Below are 19590 nucleotides of genomic sequence, written 5' to 3'. Positions count from 1 at the left end.
GTTTCTAGACTCCTGCCTGTGGAGGTGTGAAGCATTGTCTTGGTGAGACTGAGTGGGTCACTGGGTGCACCCATCTAAATGTGAGCTTTTTCCAGGTAAAAAGCCTGTTTTGGTTATCTTTTCCACTGTCAGGCTGGAAAGATATAACAGTTGGAACCTTAAGGAAGCATGCAAGCAGCTTGCAGGTAGAATATTTAATATATCTGAAACAGAAAACAGAGCATCTGAGCACCAGCGCTTCCAGATTAGATCAAAATAACTGTATATTACTTTAAAATTAAAGTGTTTTCTGTACCATGTGATCATTTTGAGTCCTCAGCAGGATGTGAGTAATGCTTCTCTGCTGTGACATCACAGATGGTACCATCAGGACAAACTATTTTCTCTCTTCCCAGGGTGCAGTTTATGGATGTGGGGTTTTTTTGGTCTTTTTTTTTATAATGTGATGAATCTTTTCAAGGGCGTGAGGATTTTTTTTAAAGTTTATTTTTGTATTTTCCAGTGTTTTGGGTGTATTTTCTTGTCACAAGGGTGAGTGTTACAAACTAGAGCTAAACACTGACGTGGCTAGATATTAAAAGACAAACACAGCAGAAAGTGTGAGAAAGCAGGTTTGGGAACGTGTTTCATTCGGCAGTGTAGATGATTGGTTATCAGTGACTGTGGGTGTCGGGAGAGAGCAGATCACAGGGAACAACCATATATGACCACAAAACGCCAAACACTTAAACATGCTGACGTGGACTAAAAAGTCAAATTAAACCCAGGGATGTTTAATGATATGTTTAGCTGGATCATGGAAGTGCTGAAAATGTGAACAACCTGTCCCTTTAAGAGAAAAGGCTGACACCCTTCCTCCATTTCAAAAATTCTATTCTTAAAATGTGAATAAATTGGCACAAGATAAACGTGTTTCTACTCAAAATTCCTCCAGTAATCTCACCCCACAGCATGTGAAACATGCCATATATTGTGTCATCACAGCTAAGGCACAGTTTTAAGGATGGGCCCAAAAATTCAACAAAATCTCCTTTTAGTTTCCATAAAAAGAAAACAATAAAATTAATGCATAGTCTATTTATTTCATCATCTCACAAACACACACACAGCCAAGAGGTAATAAAACTTGCAATGAGAGTATGTTACAGATCATTATGTGGAATAGTACAGCAATACACTACATATGCAAATATTTAAGAGCTAAGAAGAAGAAATCTGGCTTTTTTCCCCCCTTTACAGTACCAATCAATCTCTGCACGGGGAAGAGGGGGAAAAAAATCCTTGAAAAAGCCAACTGTGCCCATAAATAATGAAAAACACGACTCCGAGGAATGTTTGATTTGATTCAGTCCGTCGGGATTTAAAGCTGAAAGTACAAAAAGCCATAAAAAATAGACACAGCAGTGTACCTGTCAGTTTTGTACAGTATTTAGCGCAATAAATTTTAAAAGAAATATGTTGAATAAGTTACATTTTTTAAAGTGCTTGATTGACTTACAAGGTGTAACTGGCAGTATAACATATGGCTTAAAAGGATATCAAATTGTCCTTACATATCCACACGCATACAGCCCATTTTCATCAGTTAATAAAGAAAGAACAATTGTCAAAATATTATCACTCCGAAGAGAAAGAGACAGCTGTCCTGCAGGGGAAAAAGGCCAGTCTTCTCTGTGTGGAATATTCCAGACTGTCAGCGGCAGCGCTGAACGGGCACAACCCACTCGGGAAGCTTTTTTTTTTTTTTTAACAACAGAAAAAAGAAAAAGAAAAAGAAAAGGCCTATAAGTAACCAAATGGGTGTCGATTTAATCGCAAATCCATCTCTAAAGTAATGTCACATTTTCACTTTTATGTTGTTTGTTTTAAACATATCCATAAAACCCTCTACATGCCGTAACCGTGGGCTGGCTGTGAGCAAGGACAAGCTTAACATAGAGAGAGGGGGGGAGGGTATTGAAGCCCTGTGACCTGAATGCGCGCGCCCGGCAGCTTAGGGCCGGCAGTTGATAACAAGAAAAACAGGCCTCTGACACGCACACTGACACATAGAGAAAGACTGCACCATTTAACTAAAGAGGTGTATCTAGAGACCCCCCGCGCCCCCTTCCATTTTACGTACGTGAATAAAGACCCTCCCCTTCTGTATATTTAACTCCTTCACCGAAAAAAAGAGGTTCATGTCATGTTTGTCTAATCTGGTAAAGCAGCCGTTGATCCGCTGGACTTTGAAGCGAGAGATCACGCGCACGCTGCGTGCTATTTTCGCCTAGATACCAAACAACAGAGCTGTCGCTGCAGTGGATTCTTCGTGACCTTATATGGCAACGGTGTGTAGGAGGGGGAGGGGGTTCCAACGAATGCGCTCGAGCTCTCGGCGCGAGTCAGCCTAGCAACCGACCGCCTGACTACGCCGGTTTTATGAAAGTTTCCTTCCTCACACGCAGTTGTCGTCTTTTCTTCTCTTTTTATATTCGTGTAAAAGCAGCCACCATTTTGGATTAAATAAATAAAAAATAAATCACCCCCCAGTGGCGCTTATTGTGGTTACTTCCAGTTGAAATTACCCTCGGATTAAAAAAAAAAAAAAAAAAAAACGCTCTCCTGAGCCTCACCCAGTTATGGCGCAGCAGCTTTTTCACGGCACAGTGCTCTCCTTTGTCTGTAAAGAAGCCATTTTGAGACAGAGAACAGCAGAGAAAACCACAGAACAAGTGTTGCCTACATACCACTAAAAAGGTCTCTGTTTGGAGAGGGGGAAGAAGCAGTTTAAAAAACACAAGATTTCTTCCCATAAGATTCTTTTTTGGTGGCTCGTTTAAGACTTGGATTACATGTTTTGAATACTGCCTGTAAGTTTGCAATATCATTAAAAATGTGGGTTACAGTTACTCATTTTTCCCTTTTTTAAACAATTACGCTGACGTCGTTTTGTATCAACTGCTTCTTTGATGTCTGCTCTCTTATGAGACTATTTAATGTAGACACATAAAGCTGGCAAATTGAGTGAAATAGCTCAAAAATCCATTACCTGTCCAAAACATTATCCTTGCAGTTTTAAGTGAAGTGTAGATCAGCTAGAAATGTCGAAAAAAAGCAAGAGAGGCTATTATCGACTGCAATCCTGTCTTCAGGGAGAGAGAAGAGATGGTTTTGCATATTGCCCACACAGATGATGCTTGAAGATGCATATTCGCTGGCTGAGAGAGGCAAAGCTACCACTGATCAAAAAAAAAAGTTATCAAAAGAGCTCTATCTTTTCGTGCTAATGGATTCCTTCCTTTTCAGGAGACGCATTCCCACCCCTTATTAATGCCATTATTAGAGGATCCGAAGATGGAGCTGAAAACATTCCTCCTGCCCCTGCGTTTAGGCCTGTTAACTGCTGAGGTAAATATTTTCAGCCTGAAAGTTTTCCCTCCATCTCTTTAATCTGAGGTTGTGTTTTTAAAAGGAAAAAAAATCGCTGTAGAAGCTGGAAAAAAAATTAAATAATTAAAAATGGTGGTGGTGATGGGGGACTTCCTAAGTGGGCTTCTTTCTAAATTTAAATTATGCCCTTGAAGTAAGGTCAAGTCGACAATTGCACATTTGGCTTTCTTAGTTGGACAGCACAAACCTAGTCGATTCAAGCTGTCTCCACAGTTGCAGTACAGGACACAACAGGAGACACCAGGGTGTTTAAAGCGTTGCTGTTGTGAGAGGAAAAGTGGGAGACGTTGTTAATCAGAGCAAATGGATTATCAGTCAACAAACTATTTAACAAGCGGCCATTAGGTCTCCGTGGCCTGCTTTCAGTCATTTGAGGAGCACTGATGTTACAAACCCTGCACCTTTAGCCTTGTATGTTTTAATGTCAGCATGCCAGTGGACATATTTTTTTAAACAATAAAGCTGCAGCATTTTTATGTGATCACATAGCTCAAGTAGACAAAAGTGACAGACATACTTTTAATAACATTAACTGCATGCCTCACATTTTACATTAATTTGTTAAATTTAAAAATAAATTATGATAAAAGACTTGAACTTACTCATTGCAACTCATATCCTACAAGGCCATAAGTGCAATGCCAGCAAGCTGCCATTGCACATTTTGTCACTTTGTGTTTTTCCCCCACCCCAACCTCTATCATTTTAAACATCTCCAAAAGCATAAAGCTGTTTATTCACAACACTTTTGGTTTCTTTTCACTTAAGAAATATAAATACTGTTATATGGGTGTGCCATGACCTAGTTAAGACAAAGATGGATTCCAAGGCAGAGGAAAAAAGGCTCAAAATGTCACGGGGTAATTGCATCCAGCACATTCTCTTCCTTCTTCTCAATCCTTTAAAAGGAGCAATCATAGTTTTATCATAGTCCGTGAGAGATGAGGAAATCAAATGTAAGATCCCTTTGGAACAAAGGAAACCCATATAGGCCATTGAGTCCTGTTTAAGGAAAATGGCTGCCGAGAGCGCTCAGCCCCCTCTCTCTGCTCTCTGTTGAAGGACTCCTGAGCCGTGCCTCTAATAGCAGACGGCTCCTCTGCTGCTGCGCTCTGATTGGCTCGTTGAGCTACCGCTGTTAACCAGCCAATTGCCCGAGCACTGCAAACAGCACCAGGCAATGTCAAACAAAACCCAGTTAGTCCGATAGCAACGCACCTCCACTGAAATAATTTACAAACTAAGAGAAGCACAGTCAGGTTTAGTATTATATAAATAAAAGCGCCACCGTTTTAAAAAAAATGCTAGCATAACATTAATAATTTTTAAAAAGAGGACAAATGGGGAACATAGGCGACGGATTGGCACTAGTCTGTTGCTGTAACCAAACAAACCGCCGCGTTCCAACGGTTATATAGCCGGGTAGCGAAATCGAGCTGCCAGACATGCGAGTGTTCGTATTAAAATTCCAATTCCCGTGTTTGACATTTTTTATATTAGCCGCCATCACCTATTGCCGTGTCGCCGTAATGACTCTTTTACCCTAACATATCAACCGACATGTCCTGAATGTACAAACGCCCGCAAGACCGCACAGAAAAGCTCGCCACCAAAGCAGTTTTATTAGCCCTTTAGTGGCAGTTAAGAAGATATTACCCCCTGTGTCTGTCTTGTGTTTGCCAGTTAGGTAAATACAGCCGGTAGATTCAACACTATGTCGTTTAGAGGATTTGTGAGACACTAAACTATCGCCAGACCTCATTTAGTCGCGGATATAAATGGGAGCGTTTCTGCGTGGCCTGCCTAAAAACACGTTTATTTTATTGTTAGGCTAATGCAGCGTTAAATAAGCTGCGGCCATGGAGGCAAGTTTGTAACGAAAGTGCCGTTGGAGGTGGGCAAGCCTAGCGGTGTATTGTGGGAGAGACAAGCAGCTACAGACCAGAGGCACACAATATGTGTTGGCTCTCGCCGAAAAGGAGGCAGTATTCTTTAAGCTAAATCATGTAATGTAAGCGGCGAAAGGAAAGCGATTTCGTCTTTTCATCAATTACAAAGAGAACAACACCCGATCGGACGAACCATGTCCAAGCCAGGGGAGAGGAACAGATTGAACGAAGACCATGGCAGAAAGCAGAGTTCAAGTAAGCTTGTTCTTTTTTCCTCTTTCTCCAGCCCTCCTAATGCCTGTTTTCCGTAAGTGGGATATACACTAGATCCCATTTTTCGCTCTCGCTTGGGGTTACCCCCGCCACCGAAGTCATGCATCTGTAACGTTTGGCTGTTTTAAAGTGTTGGAAGGGGTGGAAAGGGGGGAGGTTTTGCTGGTAGGAGAACCGTGCTTAGCGCTTGGCTCCCGATAACGTTAGCTCTCCTCTCCTTGTCGCTGCCTGTCGTTTCAGGTTTGGCGAACGGCATGGACAGTCATCCCGTCTGCGGCTCAGCGGAGAAGCGGAGTCACCACTGGAGAAGTTACAAGTTGATAATCGACCCGGCGCTTAAGAAGGGATCTCACAAACTGTATCGCTACGATGGACAGACTTTCAGCATGCCCGTAAGTGCCGCATTTGACGCGGCGGAGCGGCTACAATAGTAACCGAGTAGCCGACCTCCATGATAGGTTACAATGTGGCTGTGCTGGCCGTGGGTTTGTCACGGGCACGTTCAGCATCTTGAACACGGTGCCCGGAGGTGTTCGTGTTGATTCACCGACGCAGGACAACTTTGCAACAAGTTAGTAGCGTGTGGAGCTGTGAATGGATAACGGCATTGTGTGTGTGTCTCCCCCCTCTTCTCCCACAGAACCCCGGGATACCACCGGTGGACATCGTCCGAGACCCCAGGATCGGTCGTCTGTGGACTAAGTACAAAGAGACGGACCTGCCGGTGCCAAAATTTAAGGTATCCACTCTGGCTTGAAGATCGATGCCACACTTTTCCTTGCGGATACGGGGTGCTGTCAAAAGTTGCAGACACACCCCCCTCTCACTCATCTCCGGGATGCGAAGTGAAAATGTGCCTGTCGGTGACCAAAATAATACGCTCTGCTCTGATGCATGTCTGCTTTTACGGACTCGACCGAGTGCATCAACGCGATCTTTGAAACTTCTCCTAGCAGTTGTTATCTCAGCTGTCAGAAATGACCCTCCACACACGCGGTGCAACATTAACTCCTGTCATTCTTCTTCCAGATCGATGAGTGTTACATCGGCCCCGTGCCTCCAAAGGAGGTGACTTTCGCCAGGCTCAACGACAATATCAGGGAAGGATTTCTTACCGACATGTGCAAAAAATTCGGAGAAATCGAGGAGGTCGAGATCCTGTACAATCCGAAGAACAAAAAGCACCTGGGGATAGCCAAAGTTGTTTTCGAGAGCGTGAAAGCCGCCAAAGTGGCCGTGCAGTCGCTTCACAACACGTCTGTTATGGGAAACATCATCCACGTGGAGCTGGACCCGAAAGGTAAACAAGAGCTTAAGTTTGCTTAAAAAAAATCAGAATCATATGTGTTATAAGAGTCGGGAGCACAGAAATATGACAAGCCGAGTGTTACCTTTAGAGTGACAGCGTTCACGTGTGCATATTTACGTGCGTTGCCTGGTTACGTGGATAATTGAATTCATTCATTGAATATAAGCCTGCTCCCACAAGCCCAGAGCTGACGGTGCTGTGCACTCCCACTGTGCATAATTTCAGACCTGCAAACAAACACAAGCCAATCTGTCCGAGTCCTCTGTACTTTAAATTGTTTGCATTTAATTTAAAACTAAGAAAAGAAGTTAGTTTTTCTGTTGTTAACACTGTTTGAATTCCAAGTCCATGCATGTTCTGTCTTGTTATTTTTTTTACTGATGCAAAACTGCAGCTTGAACGCATCGTAACATACCACTTTAGCAGTTTTGCTTATTATTTAATGTTATAAATACTGGCAAATATTTAGATTCACAGCTTGCACTGTTTTCATTGTCCGTAGTAATGTCTTTATGTTAAAGTATTACCCCAAATTGATGGATTTTTTTTTCCCTAAGTGTGATTGATGTCTTTTTAAGAAGTGCAGTTAGGGTTTGCTTTTTTGATCAATATGCTAAAGGAATGCATGCTTTTTTAAATTAAAATATGCTGATCAGTGGTATTTATCCCAGAACATAATGATGCTTTTGCAGATACAAATAATAATGCATCATATTAGTTTGCAAACCCCCCTCCATAAGCACAAGTTGTTGCTTTAAAATGTTTAGCTTGGAGTTCAGCTACTGGAGAATAATCACTGTCACTTAAATGATGCCCGATGAAGTCTGTTGGCTTTGTAAACCTGGCATCAGACCCAGACATGTTTACTGTTCTGCAGGTGAGAATCGCCTGAGGTACTTCCAGCTCCTGATGAATGGCAGCTACACTCCACGCACGCTGCCTGTTGGTGGAGAGGAGGCCAGAGAAGTTTCCCCTCGAAGCCTGGCAGAAGCCTTACTGGTAAAAAAACAAAAAGAAATAAAGCTTAGGTTGTGCAGTTAAGAGTAAAATAGTAATTCAGTAGTAGTTTTGTGCTAGTTTGTTGAAGGTCAATTTGGAGGAACTGTTGCACACTCTTGTGTAGATGCTTTATTGTGCTTTGTAGAAATGGTTCAAGATACACCTGAGCAGGAACTTAACTGAAAGTCAGTCAAACCTGTGGCTTTGTATCTTGAGATGTCCTCACACTGCTGTGCCACCAGCTTGCTATTTTGATTTTAAAAAATCTTACTTGCTTTAGTTGTTTGAGAAACTGATTTAAAGAATCTTCTCGAACCTAAAGATGTTCTCAAGAAAATGCCCAAATTAGAATTCGCCTCTAACAATTTCATATTTGTGTCCTCTAAGGCTTGCGAGCCCATCCGCAGGTTATCAGAGAGCAGCGTGTCTGCTGGGGGAGGAACATTGCCGCCCAGCAGTTCCTCCACCCCCCTGACCCTGGAGACCGGCTACTCCAGCCTAAGACAGGATACGCCACAATCCCAGGGAACCCCTCATACCCCGCGTCAGGCTGGTACGCCTTTCTCTCAGGACTCTAGTTATTCCAGTCGGCAGTCCACGCCTGCCTACCAATCTAGCCGTCCTGAGAGCTCCGGAGGTTACAAATCTCGCCGACACGAGAGTAAATTTCAGGATGCGTACAACCGGAGACCGGAGAGGCCTCAGTATCGCAGCAACATGTATCGAAGTACGCCTGAGCAGCCTCCTTTCAAACAGCACCAGCTCACACCACCTGAACCTCCACCTTCCACCACTTCTTTCAACTACACAGCGCCTCCCCCCGCTACACCCAACTTCAAGTCCGCCTTCTCACCCTACCAGCCCCCTTTGCCCCCTGCGTTCCCTCCAACAGAGCCAGCTTTCCATCACCCAGCCCAAAGGGAGGGTGAATACCTCCGACCGCCAGAGCCGCCCCTGACGGCTGCTGTTGACTTTTTGCCCGCCAAGGAGCGACCAGAGACTCCTCCAATCCCGGAGCCTCCGCCACCAGAGCCCGCTCCTCATCCAACCACCCCTCCTCCTCAAACACCAGAGCACTGCCCTTCACCCGGTTCCCCCATTCTGGATCCAGAGAGGAACAGCCTGGATTCTCGCATTGAGATGCTGCTCAAGGAGAAAAGGACAAAACTGCTGCCGTTCCTGGACGAGCGGGACTCGGACAACGAGGTGCGAATGGAGGGAAGTCCGATTTCCTCCTCGTCCTCGCAGCTATCCCCGATCCCTCCTTACACAGGTGGCTCTCAAGGTGGTCAGCAAAATTCCCGTCCCTCCAGCACAGGTTTGGAGGACATCAGCCCCACGCCACTGCCGGACTCGGAAGATGAAGAGCCAATTCCCGGGACTGCCTCACTGATCAAGAGAATCAGCTCTCCTGTCCACGAGAAAGAGAAAGAAGGATCTTTTGGAGGCCACTCTCCCGCTGAGAAAATGGACACGGTAAAGCAAATATTTATTTTCTTAATTCCCTGATATTTGTGTCCAAATAGCGCCATATTTACCTCCATGCTTGTCACATTTGACAAGAAACGGCGCACAGGTGCTGCTTCAATTACCTCTCATTAATGGCACTGATTAAGTTGATGGAAGCGCGGTGCTGATGTTTACGCACAGCTGTGAATGACAGTTACACAGAGGACGCAGGAAGTCGGGTCTAGTTTCAGTGTGCGGCGGTAGTAGTAAACCTTCCCTTTTGTTTCATTCTTTTTCTTCTTCTGCTTTGTAAAGGAAATTCCGGTTTCACAGCAAACCGTGCTTTAAAAAAAAAAATAGGGGCCATACCAAAAAGGTGTTTGCTCCTCCAGTTTACCACTGGCATTTTTCTTTCTTTATTTTTCTGCAAATGAAAAATGAAGAATAAAGCACCTGTAACCTTCTGAGGAAGCGTGTTTGTTTGCCTCATGTGCGCACACGCACTCCTTGTCAGGCGCAGATAAAAGAGTTGCAGCAAGTTATGAATGAAAAAGCTTTCGGTGCAGCCTTACAAATGCCTTCGCATTCATGGGAAGACAAACCACCTCTCTTTGTTTTAAAGTCGCAGTAGCACCGTCTGGCCTGTCAGGTTGCGTTTCAACACAGCGTGCTGCGAGGAAGAATAACAGCCTCTCTGCTGTTGGGGAATTGAACACTCTTGTTTCCTCTTTCTAACACTCGCAGCACACGCTCACATGGACGAAAAGCACGGTTTGGCTGTTGGCCCCTTTCAGCACGCCACATTTCCTGGTTTAGCTGAGCCTGACAGTCAGGATTGGCCGAGGCGTCTCTGTTCTCATATTTCAAGTTATCGCAAAGCAAACAGTACAAACAGGTCATTTGGGTAACAACGCCACTCCCATGCTGAGCTTTCCCTGCTCGGTTTCATTTCTGCAGCAGCTGAGACTTATGAAATAAAACAGAACAGATGAGAGTTCAGTGCTCAGATGTTTTTCAGAGTATTGCATTTGTGTTTTGCACTGCGGCGCTTTAGTTCGGTGCCTAAGCAAACATCTCGGTTTGGTAACACGCTGATCGAAGACTCGGGTCGGCTGTGTTTGACTGTGACTGAACTTTGAACTCAGACCAGGTGTAGAATCATTTAGTGCTCTTATTTTGAAGGTGCTGTGAGTCCAAGATAATATTTGGTACAGTCTGAAGTTTTCCTGTAGCACATCAGTGAGGGCAATAAAAGAGAGTTGGCACTGAATGCCTACTGAGATTTGTAGGGTTTCCTTTTTTAAATGTTGACAAATGTAACATTACAAAACCAGTGTTTTTGTTGTTGTTGTTTGTTCATTTGTTTTGTTTTTTAAAGTGGTGTATCCCAAGAAATCATCCCTTTACTATCATTATGTTTTATTCAAACATCTCAAACATTTCCACACAATGCCCAGCGCTGTTTATATTTAAGGGGCTGCCACATTTCTCAAGTCGAGGTATATTCATTTTGCTTTGGTTTGTTTTTTTTGTTTTTTTTTAGTCTGATAGTTTGACCTCATTTTAAGGTCTTCATAAGAAAATAACATTTACTCAGGTGTCAGGTGAAAAAGGGCAGGTGATTGCACAGATTTGTTCAGTCCTGACAGGCTGTCCTGTCTCCACACAGGGTCAACAGTCATCGGGAGAGGATATGGAAATCTCAGACGATGAGATGCCCGGGACTCCGATCACAAGCGGAGAGTGTGGCAAAGGCATCGTCGTGAACTCTGCCGTGTCCCCGATGCAGACCATGGCCATGCATCCTTCCAGCTACCACCCCCTGTCCCACCAAGCCGGCTTTGCCATCGCGCATCACCCCCTGGCCCCTCACCTGGCCGCCCATACCGGAGTGCCTCACCCCATGCTGCCGCCCATGGGTCCCTACCCTCCGATGCCGGTGGTGCCTATGGATCTGATGAGCTGCTTCCGGTGGGAGCAGTGGAGCACGATTCCGATGTCCTTCCAGATGCAGCAGCAGATGCTGAGTCGCATGGCTCAGACCAGAGGGCCCTATCCCTATCCACATTTTATGGACAATGGCGCTTCCGGACCTTTCGGGGGACCCTATGCACCTCTTTCCATGGGTGCTACACCTGCAGGCAGCACAGGGGCACCTGGACAACAATGGCAGCATCCCAGTTTACCAAAGTTCAACCCCACCGTTCCTCCTCCTGGATATGAGACTAAAAAAGAAGATCCCCACAAGGCCACTGTTGATGGCGTGCTCCTGGTCATTGTCAAAGAGCTGAAGGCCATCATGAAGCGCGACCTGAACCGCAAAATGGTGGAGGTTGTGGCTTTTAGGGCCTTCGATGACTGGTGGGATAAGAAGGAACGTTCTGCTAAGGTAAGCTCCAGCGGGAAAATCTGCATGTACTGACTGCTTATTGTACTAGTTTTGAATTACGATCAGTTAAATAGTGAAATAAAATTAGATCCATAGGATATGAATTAATTCTACGTACCAGAGGCCACAGACTGCAGTGACATTAATGTTGGATCACGTGATGCGTTTCAAGATTATTAAGGAGAGTAATAAAAAGGCACGTTTGCAGCTGATTTTCCTGTTTGTGGTCCGGCGTGCTTACACAACGAGGAGATTTGCATTAATACGAGATATTATTTTGACAAGCGTCATAATGAATTCATCTGATGTGGTAATGAATTGTTATGAATGCAAGAACAGCTGAAGAGGTCACGCGTTTCATCTTGTAAATTAATTATTTTTTTGTTGTTTAAAATCACTTAATTCATTTGCATTTTTGTGCCTGATTGGATAAAACAAACAGAGGATGAAGAAGTAATTTAAAATCCCTTTTCTTTGATCACTGAGGAAATCTGACTGAGCTACTTTTTGCTGTTCGTGGTAATGAGAAACACAGGGTTTCATTTAGTTGACGTCTTTCTTTCCAAGGCATCTTTGACTCCAGTAAAGGGCGCAGAAGGGAAAGAAGAAGAGAGACCTAAACCCAAAGAGACGATTGGGTCAAGTCTCCTTGAGAACTGGAACAAGGGTGAGGGGCTGGGCTACGAGGGTATGGGCCTAGGAATCGGGTTGCGAGGGGCCATCCGCTTACCCTCCTTCAAGGTATCATGATTTCTAAATTTTATTTACTGAACTGTAGAAGGAAGCATCATATGCACCAGGTGTTTAAAATGGTGCATGTCGTGCTCAGGTCAAACGGAAGGACCCTCCTGAGGCCGCAGCTGCAGGCGACAACAAACGAGCCCGACCCTCCACGCCTGTGGACGACGAACTGGAGGACGAAGGTAACCCTCCACCGTTTACACTCTCACTCGGTCCTCCATGCGTGCAGTTCTCTTTCAAAACCCAATTTATCTTTTGGTAATTTTCTGTCAGACCGGGAACGAGACCCAGCTGAGCTCCCCTCAGATGATTCCAAACTGGATGGCGACGGCACGTCGGCAAAGAGACGCCACTCTCGACCGCTTGAGCTGGACAGTGAGGGAGAGGAGGAGGTGGACACCTCAGGGAAGGAAGAGTCGCTGTCTGACAGGGAGGAAGAACCTGTTAAAATGGAGGTTGCGGAGAGGCTGTCGCTTGGCAAAGTAAGTCGCCTCCAAAATGAAAGGGGGGGGAAAAAGCAGCAAGTGTACAGAAATTTTGTGTGTATCATAAACCTTTTCGTTCTGATTTCTTCCAGGAGAGTGGTGATGAGGAGGGCGAAGGTGAAGATGAGGGAGACTTATCCAGTGAAAGCTCCTCTTCAGATTCGTCTGATGATGGTACTTCAGATATTTGACAGAAACAGCTGGTTGGCTTTATTTATTTTAATGCGTTTCCAGTAGTTATTCATTTGTTTTTGCCTCTTTTCTTACAGAAGCTGAGAGTTCGTCTTCTTCCAAGGCCAGCTCAGACTCCTCGTCAGAAAGCTCTGACTCCTCTGGCTACGGGTTAAGCTCGGAAGAGGAAGACGACGATGAGGAAGAAAGGGAGGCAGCAGAAGATGCGGAGGTTGACGGCAAAGATGCCGCGACCTCCTCATCTACTTCATCCTCTACATCTTCATCTTCGGAGGACGAGGAGGAAGAAACAGAAGCTAAGCCTCCGAGCTCTCCTGCAGTACCGCTCCCAGAGGTCAAGGAGGAGCAGATACGCAGACCTCCTAGTCCTGAGGAGCCGTCAGCAGAGGACCTGAAGCCACCGTCACCTCAACACATCCCTGGTAAATGTTTGCTCCCATTTCTGTAGTCTAGCGTGCATCACTTCAACAAAAAGCATTTCTAATTTTTAAAATGATGCTGTCAGAGGTTAAATGAAAATTAGAGAAGGGGGAAAAAAAAACTGTTTCTTGTCTTTCAGTCCAAGAGCGAGACATCAGTGACAGCCACATTCCTGCAGTGAAGTCTGAACATCAGGAGATTGTAGCAAATCTTCGGCCACCCACTCCCACAGGCGTCCTGTTTGACAGTGACCAGGAGACAAAAGCAAAAGGTAAAGCAGAGCCTGAAGATGTAGCCAGCACCCCTGGTCGATTAGCTTCCTCCCAATTAGATTCAAGCATGGGTCTCCCCAAATCGGCCTCCGCATCTGTAATGCACCTCCCTCTCCCTCCTCACCCGGCAATAGAAGGCCGATCCCTTCTCCATCCGCCTCCAGGCCCCCTGCCCGACTTCCCTCAGCGGCCCCGGCTCCCAACAGATGAGGATATCCCCCGCACGCCTGGCAGGGACCTCATGGAGCGTGCCCGAAGTCTGGGTAAATCCCAGAGCACCGACACAGTGCCCAACACACCAGGCAGTGATGCTCCGCTCACGGGCAGCAGTCTGTTGCTTAGTTCCCCTCACATCCCTGGTAGTCCTTTCTCCTACCCTGCTCAGTCCCCTGTCCTTAGCGCTGGAGTGCCCCGTACTCCAGGAAGGGACTTAACATTCGCCCCTGTCTTCCCTGACCCTGCAGCAATTAATAGGAAAGTGTCCTTGGAGAGCTTGGATGATAGACCAGTTTTTAAGGAGCCGCACATCAGCGCTGTGCCAGGCCAGGTCCTGGCAGCCGGCACAGAGCACTCAGTCAGCATCCCTGAAGATCTACCTACTGGTCTCTCTCTAGATGTCCCTGTGCCGTCCGATGTCACGCCGTTGAAGAAGAAACCTGGACGACCCAGAAGCAAAAAGCTGCCAGCGGCTTCTGCGGCTGAGGAGTCTTTGGAGCTCTCATCCGAGTCCATCCATCTGCCTGATGAAGCACATCTCGAAGCTCTCTCTGTACAGACGATCTGTGCACAGTCCCCCAAGCACTCGAGCCTGGACTTCCGGGAAGGAGAAGTGGAGCCTCAGACGGTGTTACCTGATGAAGACAACTTCCTGACCTACAAAGACGAGGCACCCAGTGTGGTCTCAAAGCCGCCACGAAGGGCGCGGCGGCCCTGGGATGAGATCCTGCTGGGAAGCCTGTCTCCTGTCACCACGCCTCCACGGCCATACTTCACCCGACGCTCTGATTTTGAGGAGATGACCATCCTGTATGACATCTGGAACGAAGGCATAGACGAGGAGGACATACGGCTTCTGCAGATCACCTACGACAAGATGCTCCAGCAGGACAACGGTAACGACTGGCTCAACGACACGCTCTGGGTCAACCATCCTCATATCCTTTCATTCTCAAAAGTCGATGCTCAAGTCTCTAATTTATATCACAGAGAGAAACAACATAAAAGTTCTTATTAAAGGTTTTTTTCTTTCTTTTTTTGTAAATGAAATTGTATTGCACTGTATTTTGAACAGCAGCACCCTCTGGTGGTGAAAAAGAGGAAGTTGGCAAATTTTGAGTCAGGGTTCAAGGATTTTTCTGGCTTTCTGGAATAATTTTCAAGGTGTTTTTAGTCCCTTCCTTGACTTCCCTGCACCTACCAGCATCCCTGGAGTGAAGAAAAAGAGGCGAGATGACGGAATGAGGGATCATGCGACGGGCTGCGCGCGAAGCGAGGGATACTACAAGATCGACAAGAAGGACAAGATCAAGTACCTTCAGAGCACGCGGCTGCAGTCGGAGGAGCCGCCGGTTGACACACAGGTGGGCAGGACGTGTGGATTGTGATGGTGTGTGTAACAAAAACTTGCTGTGGGTGAACACGTTTAGCTTCTCTCTGTCTCTGCAGGGCATGAGTATTCCTGCGCAGGTCCACGCCTCAACCAGAGCTGGCTCGGAGCGGCGTTCGGAGCAGCGGCGCTTGCTGTCCTCTTTTGCGTGTGACAGCGACCTGCTCAAGTTCAACCAGCTGAAGGTAAATATTATGCAGGAGAACCTGTGCAGAGGTTGCCTTACTCTACAGTTTTTACCAGCAGACACTTTAAAATGTTATCAAACTTCCTGTGACACCCAAGTGTTTGTCTGTTTCAGTTCCGTAAGAAGAAGATCAGATTCTGCAAATCACACATCCACGATTGGGGTCTGTTCGCCATGGAGCCCATCGCTGCTGATGAAATGGTGATCGAATATGTGGGACAGAACATCAGACAGGTGAGAGGCAGACAGCTGGTTTGTGTAATGTGGGTTTTCTTTCTGCATGTATGTAAACAGTTTTTTGTTTTTAACCTACTTTTATGTGACTCACATGTGTCTGATTAACCTACAGTATAGAAATAGTGCATCATGAGGAATTTCAGTACCACTGAAAGTAACCTTTCCTCAGGTTAGTCCAGGTAACCAACAATTGTGACTTGACAGAAGCCAAAGGGTTAGGTTGTTAAGCTCTTCACCAGTGGTTCTAAGGAGTGAAGCTGTTAATATGTTCACGGGGTGTCAGCAGATATCTGCAGTATTAACATACCATCTAATGATTGACGTTCTTGTCTGGCAGGTGATCGCGGACATGAGGGAGAAACGCTATGAAGAAGAGGGCATCGGCAGCAGCTACATGTTCCGTGTCGACCACGACACCATCATAGACGCCACGAAGTGTGGCAACTTTGCTCGTTTCATCAATCACAGCTGCAATGTAAGGCAACATCTGCATGGGGAAAAAGGTTTAGCAGCATGAATATAAAAAAGAAAATTTGTTCTTATGCCCTTCTTTTTTTCCCCCCCTCTCCTCCCTCTTGCAGCCTAACTGTTATGCGAAGGTCATCACTGTGGAGTCTCAAAAGAAGATCGTGATCTACTCCAGGCAGCCAATCAACGTTAACGAGGAGATCACGTACGACTACAAGTTCCCCATCGAGGACGAGAAGATCCCCTGTTTGTGTGGGGCAGAGAACTGTCGGGGAACGCTGAATTAACGTCAAGTCGAGGTCAGAAAGAAAGGTCTCCCCCAGCTTCTCTCTAAGCTCGCCCCAAACTCGGCGCAAACTCCGTGCTTGAAATCTCGGATCAGGAGGAACTGAAGAAGGAACGCTTGTTTGGGAGTGAGGAGAAGAAAACCGGCAAGTCACCCGGACAGAGTTCAGCTACCTGTCTGGCCCTCTTCACATATTTAACTCTAGATTGTTTACGAATTATGGTGCTCTTAACATACAAATTAAAAAAAAAAAAATGAAGAAGAAGAAAACTTCTAGTTTTTTATGTGCAAACACTTGACTTGCGGGTGCAGCGTTTCCTCCCCTCCTCTCAACATCGGACAGTATTTCAGCGTGGCTGCTTCTACGCCTGGCTCGTACAAGTTTTACACCTTTTGTTTTTTTCTTCTTCCTTTTTTCTCATTTGTCTCATAAGCTTTACCCACGCCACACGTGGTACATAGAAACAACACAGACTCTCATGTTCAGCTGCTCACTAACACTGTTAAGACGCACAAGCCCACCAGGTAAACGCCACCCTCTTCCCCACTTGTGGGAAGAGAGGCGGATGGCAGACGGTGACGTTTCCACGCGGGTGGTTTTCCTGGACGTGAATCAAACTAATGAAACAAAAGGAAAAAAAATCAAGCTTACCATTGCAAAATCTGGAATATCCAACCATCTCCTGCTCTCACCAGCCAGCGACGGATCATGCTGCTTCCTCTTAGTTTATGCAAAAAAATGCTAATTAAGATGTTCAAACTTTGTATTGATGATATTCCAGTGTTTTGCGGTTTCGTTTAGGTTCTCTTCTTACTTCAAAGACACTATATTCGTGTGTGAATGTGTTCGTTATCGTGTCCGGATAGAGCGCGAGACTGTGAGTGCACTGACACACCCCCCCCCCCCTTCCGTGGGTCGCAGCATGGAAAAAGCCAACCAATCATGCAGAGCAAGAAAGACTAAAGATTAATCAAGTCCTGTCTACTTCCAGAGCAAGTGAAGGTACAAGTTTTCAGCTGTGGAGAGAGTAGTTAGTTCTTATTTTAAGTGCCATATGAATGCGTTACTGTCTTTGTTTAACCCGAGGAATCCAGAGGTGCGTTAACATGGATGTGCACAGAAATGCTTCCTGTTTTTGGCTGATGGAGGATTTTTCTTTTCCTTTTTCTATCTGGGTTCACCGTCTCGTGTTTGTGTGCTCACAGATTTCTGTCCTCGTTATACTACCAGTGTTTAATGTTCCCCGCAAGGCAGAAGAGAGCCGATTCTTTCTTTATAAACTCATCGCAATGAAAAAGACAAACTTGTGAATGCACTCGGGGCTCGCACTTATGCGTCCGCCCCCCCCCCCCTTTTTCACCCACTCAGTCCTCCCGCTAAGACCAAGTCTAACATTTTGCTTTTCATTCAGTTAAATTGAAAATGGAGATTTTTTTTTTCCACCAGTGATGTTCATATTGTAAATGATGACTTGTACAGAAGATCTAATGCTTTTTTTATATACATCTTCACAACTTTTAAAATGCATCTTTCTCTCTCTCTTTGTTTTTCACAAAAGACTGAGTATTTAAAAAGACAAACAAACGTATTTTCAGGGATCTGTAAAAGAAATCTGATGGTTTAAAAGGTTGTTTATTTAAAGAAAAAAAAAAAAGGTCCACTGTGTACAGGACGAGTCTCCACCTCCCTTTAGAAAGATTGTTTCTTGTAGAAACGTCTTCATTTTTCTGCCCATTTGCTTTGTAATCCTAATATGTGTAAATAGTGTAACTGTGAATACTATATAAATAAATATATATATATATATAAATATATATATATTTTTGTTCCCTGGGATTTGCTACATAAACACAGCTCAGACATCTATCAGAATTAGATGAGCTGGTAGCAGGAAATTCAGCTTGTGTCAAGCTTTGGGGTTTTTTTTTTTTTTTTTAATTTTCTGTTGTAAATTCTATGAAAAGTTTGCGGTGTGGAGAAAAGAAAGGTGCAGAATCGGCATGAGAAGAGGACTGATGTGTCAGCCTGTTTCTCCTGTCTATTTATTATACAACAAATGTATGAAAAAGGAAGAAAAAATGGAAATAAAGCATTTTTGCATACATCCATAAACGCTGGTGGTTTGTTATTCCTGAGGCTGCACGATGTGAGATAGAAATACGACTGATGGAATGAAGATCGTCCTGCTGATGCAGGCGGCAGCTGATCAATCAGCTGCCGCATCAATCATGCGACTCAGTGCAGGTTTCATAATACTACAGGTGGGGGGATTCTGCTTACGCTCATCATGCGCTCCACTGCTACTGTCGAGCCACTTTCAACTCCCAAATTCTTGAATGCTCCTATGAATGTATTACTGATGATTTGAACAATATTCACATTTTCAAACTCCGATGGACTGATGACCTCCCAGGCTGTACCACATAACCCTGAATTTGCTGGATCATTGGATGGATGGATTGCAGAGAGGAGCCAAATTGTTTATGGGAGAGGTTTGTTAAATTTCACGTGACCATAGGTGATTCAACCTGACTCTAAAACAATTCAAATTAAAACTGTCAACATGCTGACTTTCTCTCTCGCTATATACACAAACATGAACGCAAAGAGACTTTTAGTCCAAACCAGGTCTTGCGTCAGTTCACTGAGGGGTCAGTCACAATTCTCCATGAGCAAATGGCAAGTCAACATACATGCATGGGACTTGTGGCCTGAGGGTTAGAGGTAGAGGGTGCCCTTTCATCCATGACTGCTCCAACAGATCTGACTGTGGCTGACAGCGAGTACAGCACCCTGGCAGAAGAAGCATTGTAGTGAAGCTCATCTAAATAAACCCCAGAAAAGGCATTAGATTTTTTTTCCAAGGCTTTTTTTTTTTTTTAATAAAACATTCACCAAACCAACGAGTTGTCAAAGCAAGACTCCAACTACTTTGATTCAGTGCTCCAACCCTCC

General features: G+C 45.1%; 1 protein-coding gene across 3 annotated transcripts; it reads left to right on the top strand.

The window, feature by feature from the left end:
• The first annotated feature begins 165 nt into the window (after positions 1 to 165).
• On the top strand, positions 166 to 18747 carry setd1ba (SET domain containing 1B, histone lysine methyltransferase a). 3 transcript variants are annotated; one of them, XM_082539703.1, is made up of 19 exons: positions 166 to 531; positions 3289 to 5576; positions 5835 to 5986; positions 6235 to 6333; positions 6624 to 6894; positions 7781 to 7902; positions 8290 to 9378; positions 11021 to 11740; positions 12308 to 12481; positions 12570 to 12663; positions 12755 to 12963; positions 13059 to 13140; positions 13236 to 13580; positions 13718 to 15004; positions 15264 to 15430; positions 15516 to 15641; positions 15758 to 15877; positions 16218 to 16355; positions 16462 to 18747. In XM_082539703.1, the coding sequence occupies exons 2-19, from the start codon at positions 5516 to 5518 to the stop codon at positions 16633 to 16635; spliced, it is 5430 nt and encodes a 1809-aa protein (XP_082395829.1). In that variant the 5' UTR covers positions 166 to 531; positions 3289 to 5515; the 3' UTR covers positions 16636 to 18747. The 3 variants fall into 3 exon arrangements, with proteins under 3 accessions (XP_082395829.1, XP_082395830.1, XP_082395831.1); XM_082539705.1 differs by lacking the exon at positions 166 to 531 and having other exon boundaries at positions 5110 to 5576; positions 13718 to 13849; positions 14465 to 15004; XM_082539704.1 differs by lacking the exon at positions 166 to 531 and having other exon boundaries at positions 2868 to 3390.
• Positions 18748 to 19590: the final 843 nt, after the last annotated feature.

Source organism: Aulonocara stuartgranti (genome assembly GCF_965226115.1).
Source record: "Aulonocara stuartgranti genome assembly, chromosome: 7".
In the NCBI taxonomy this organism is placed as follows: Eukaryota; Metazoa; Chordata; class Actinopteri; order Cichliformes; family Cichlidae; genus Aulonocara; species Aulonocara stuartgranti.
The sequence above is the reverse complement of the archived record's forward strand: the minus strand, read 5'-3'. Positions and strand labels throughout refer to the sequence as shown.

Excerpts from the sequence above, each read along its gene's own strand:
- setd1ba (XM_082539703.1), top strand. The coding sequence starts at position 5,516 with ATGTCCAAGCCAGGGGAGAGGAACAGATTGAACGAAGACCATGGCAGA. Across the intron at positions 12,482-12,569 it reads TCCGCTTACCCTCCTTCAAG|GTCAAACGGAAGGACCCTCC; the intron begins GTATCATGATTT and ends TGTCGTGCTCAG. Across the intron at positions 13,141-13,235 it reads TTCAGATTCGTCTGATGATG|AAGCTGAGAGTTCGTCTTCT; the intron begins GTACTTCAGATA and ends CTTTTCTTACAG.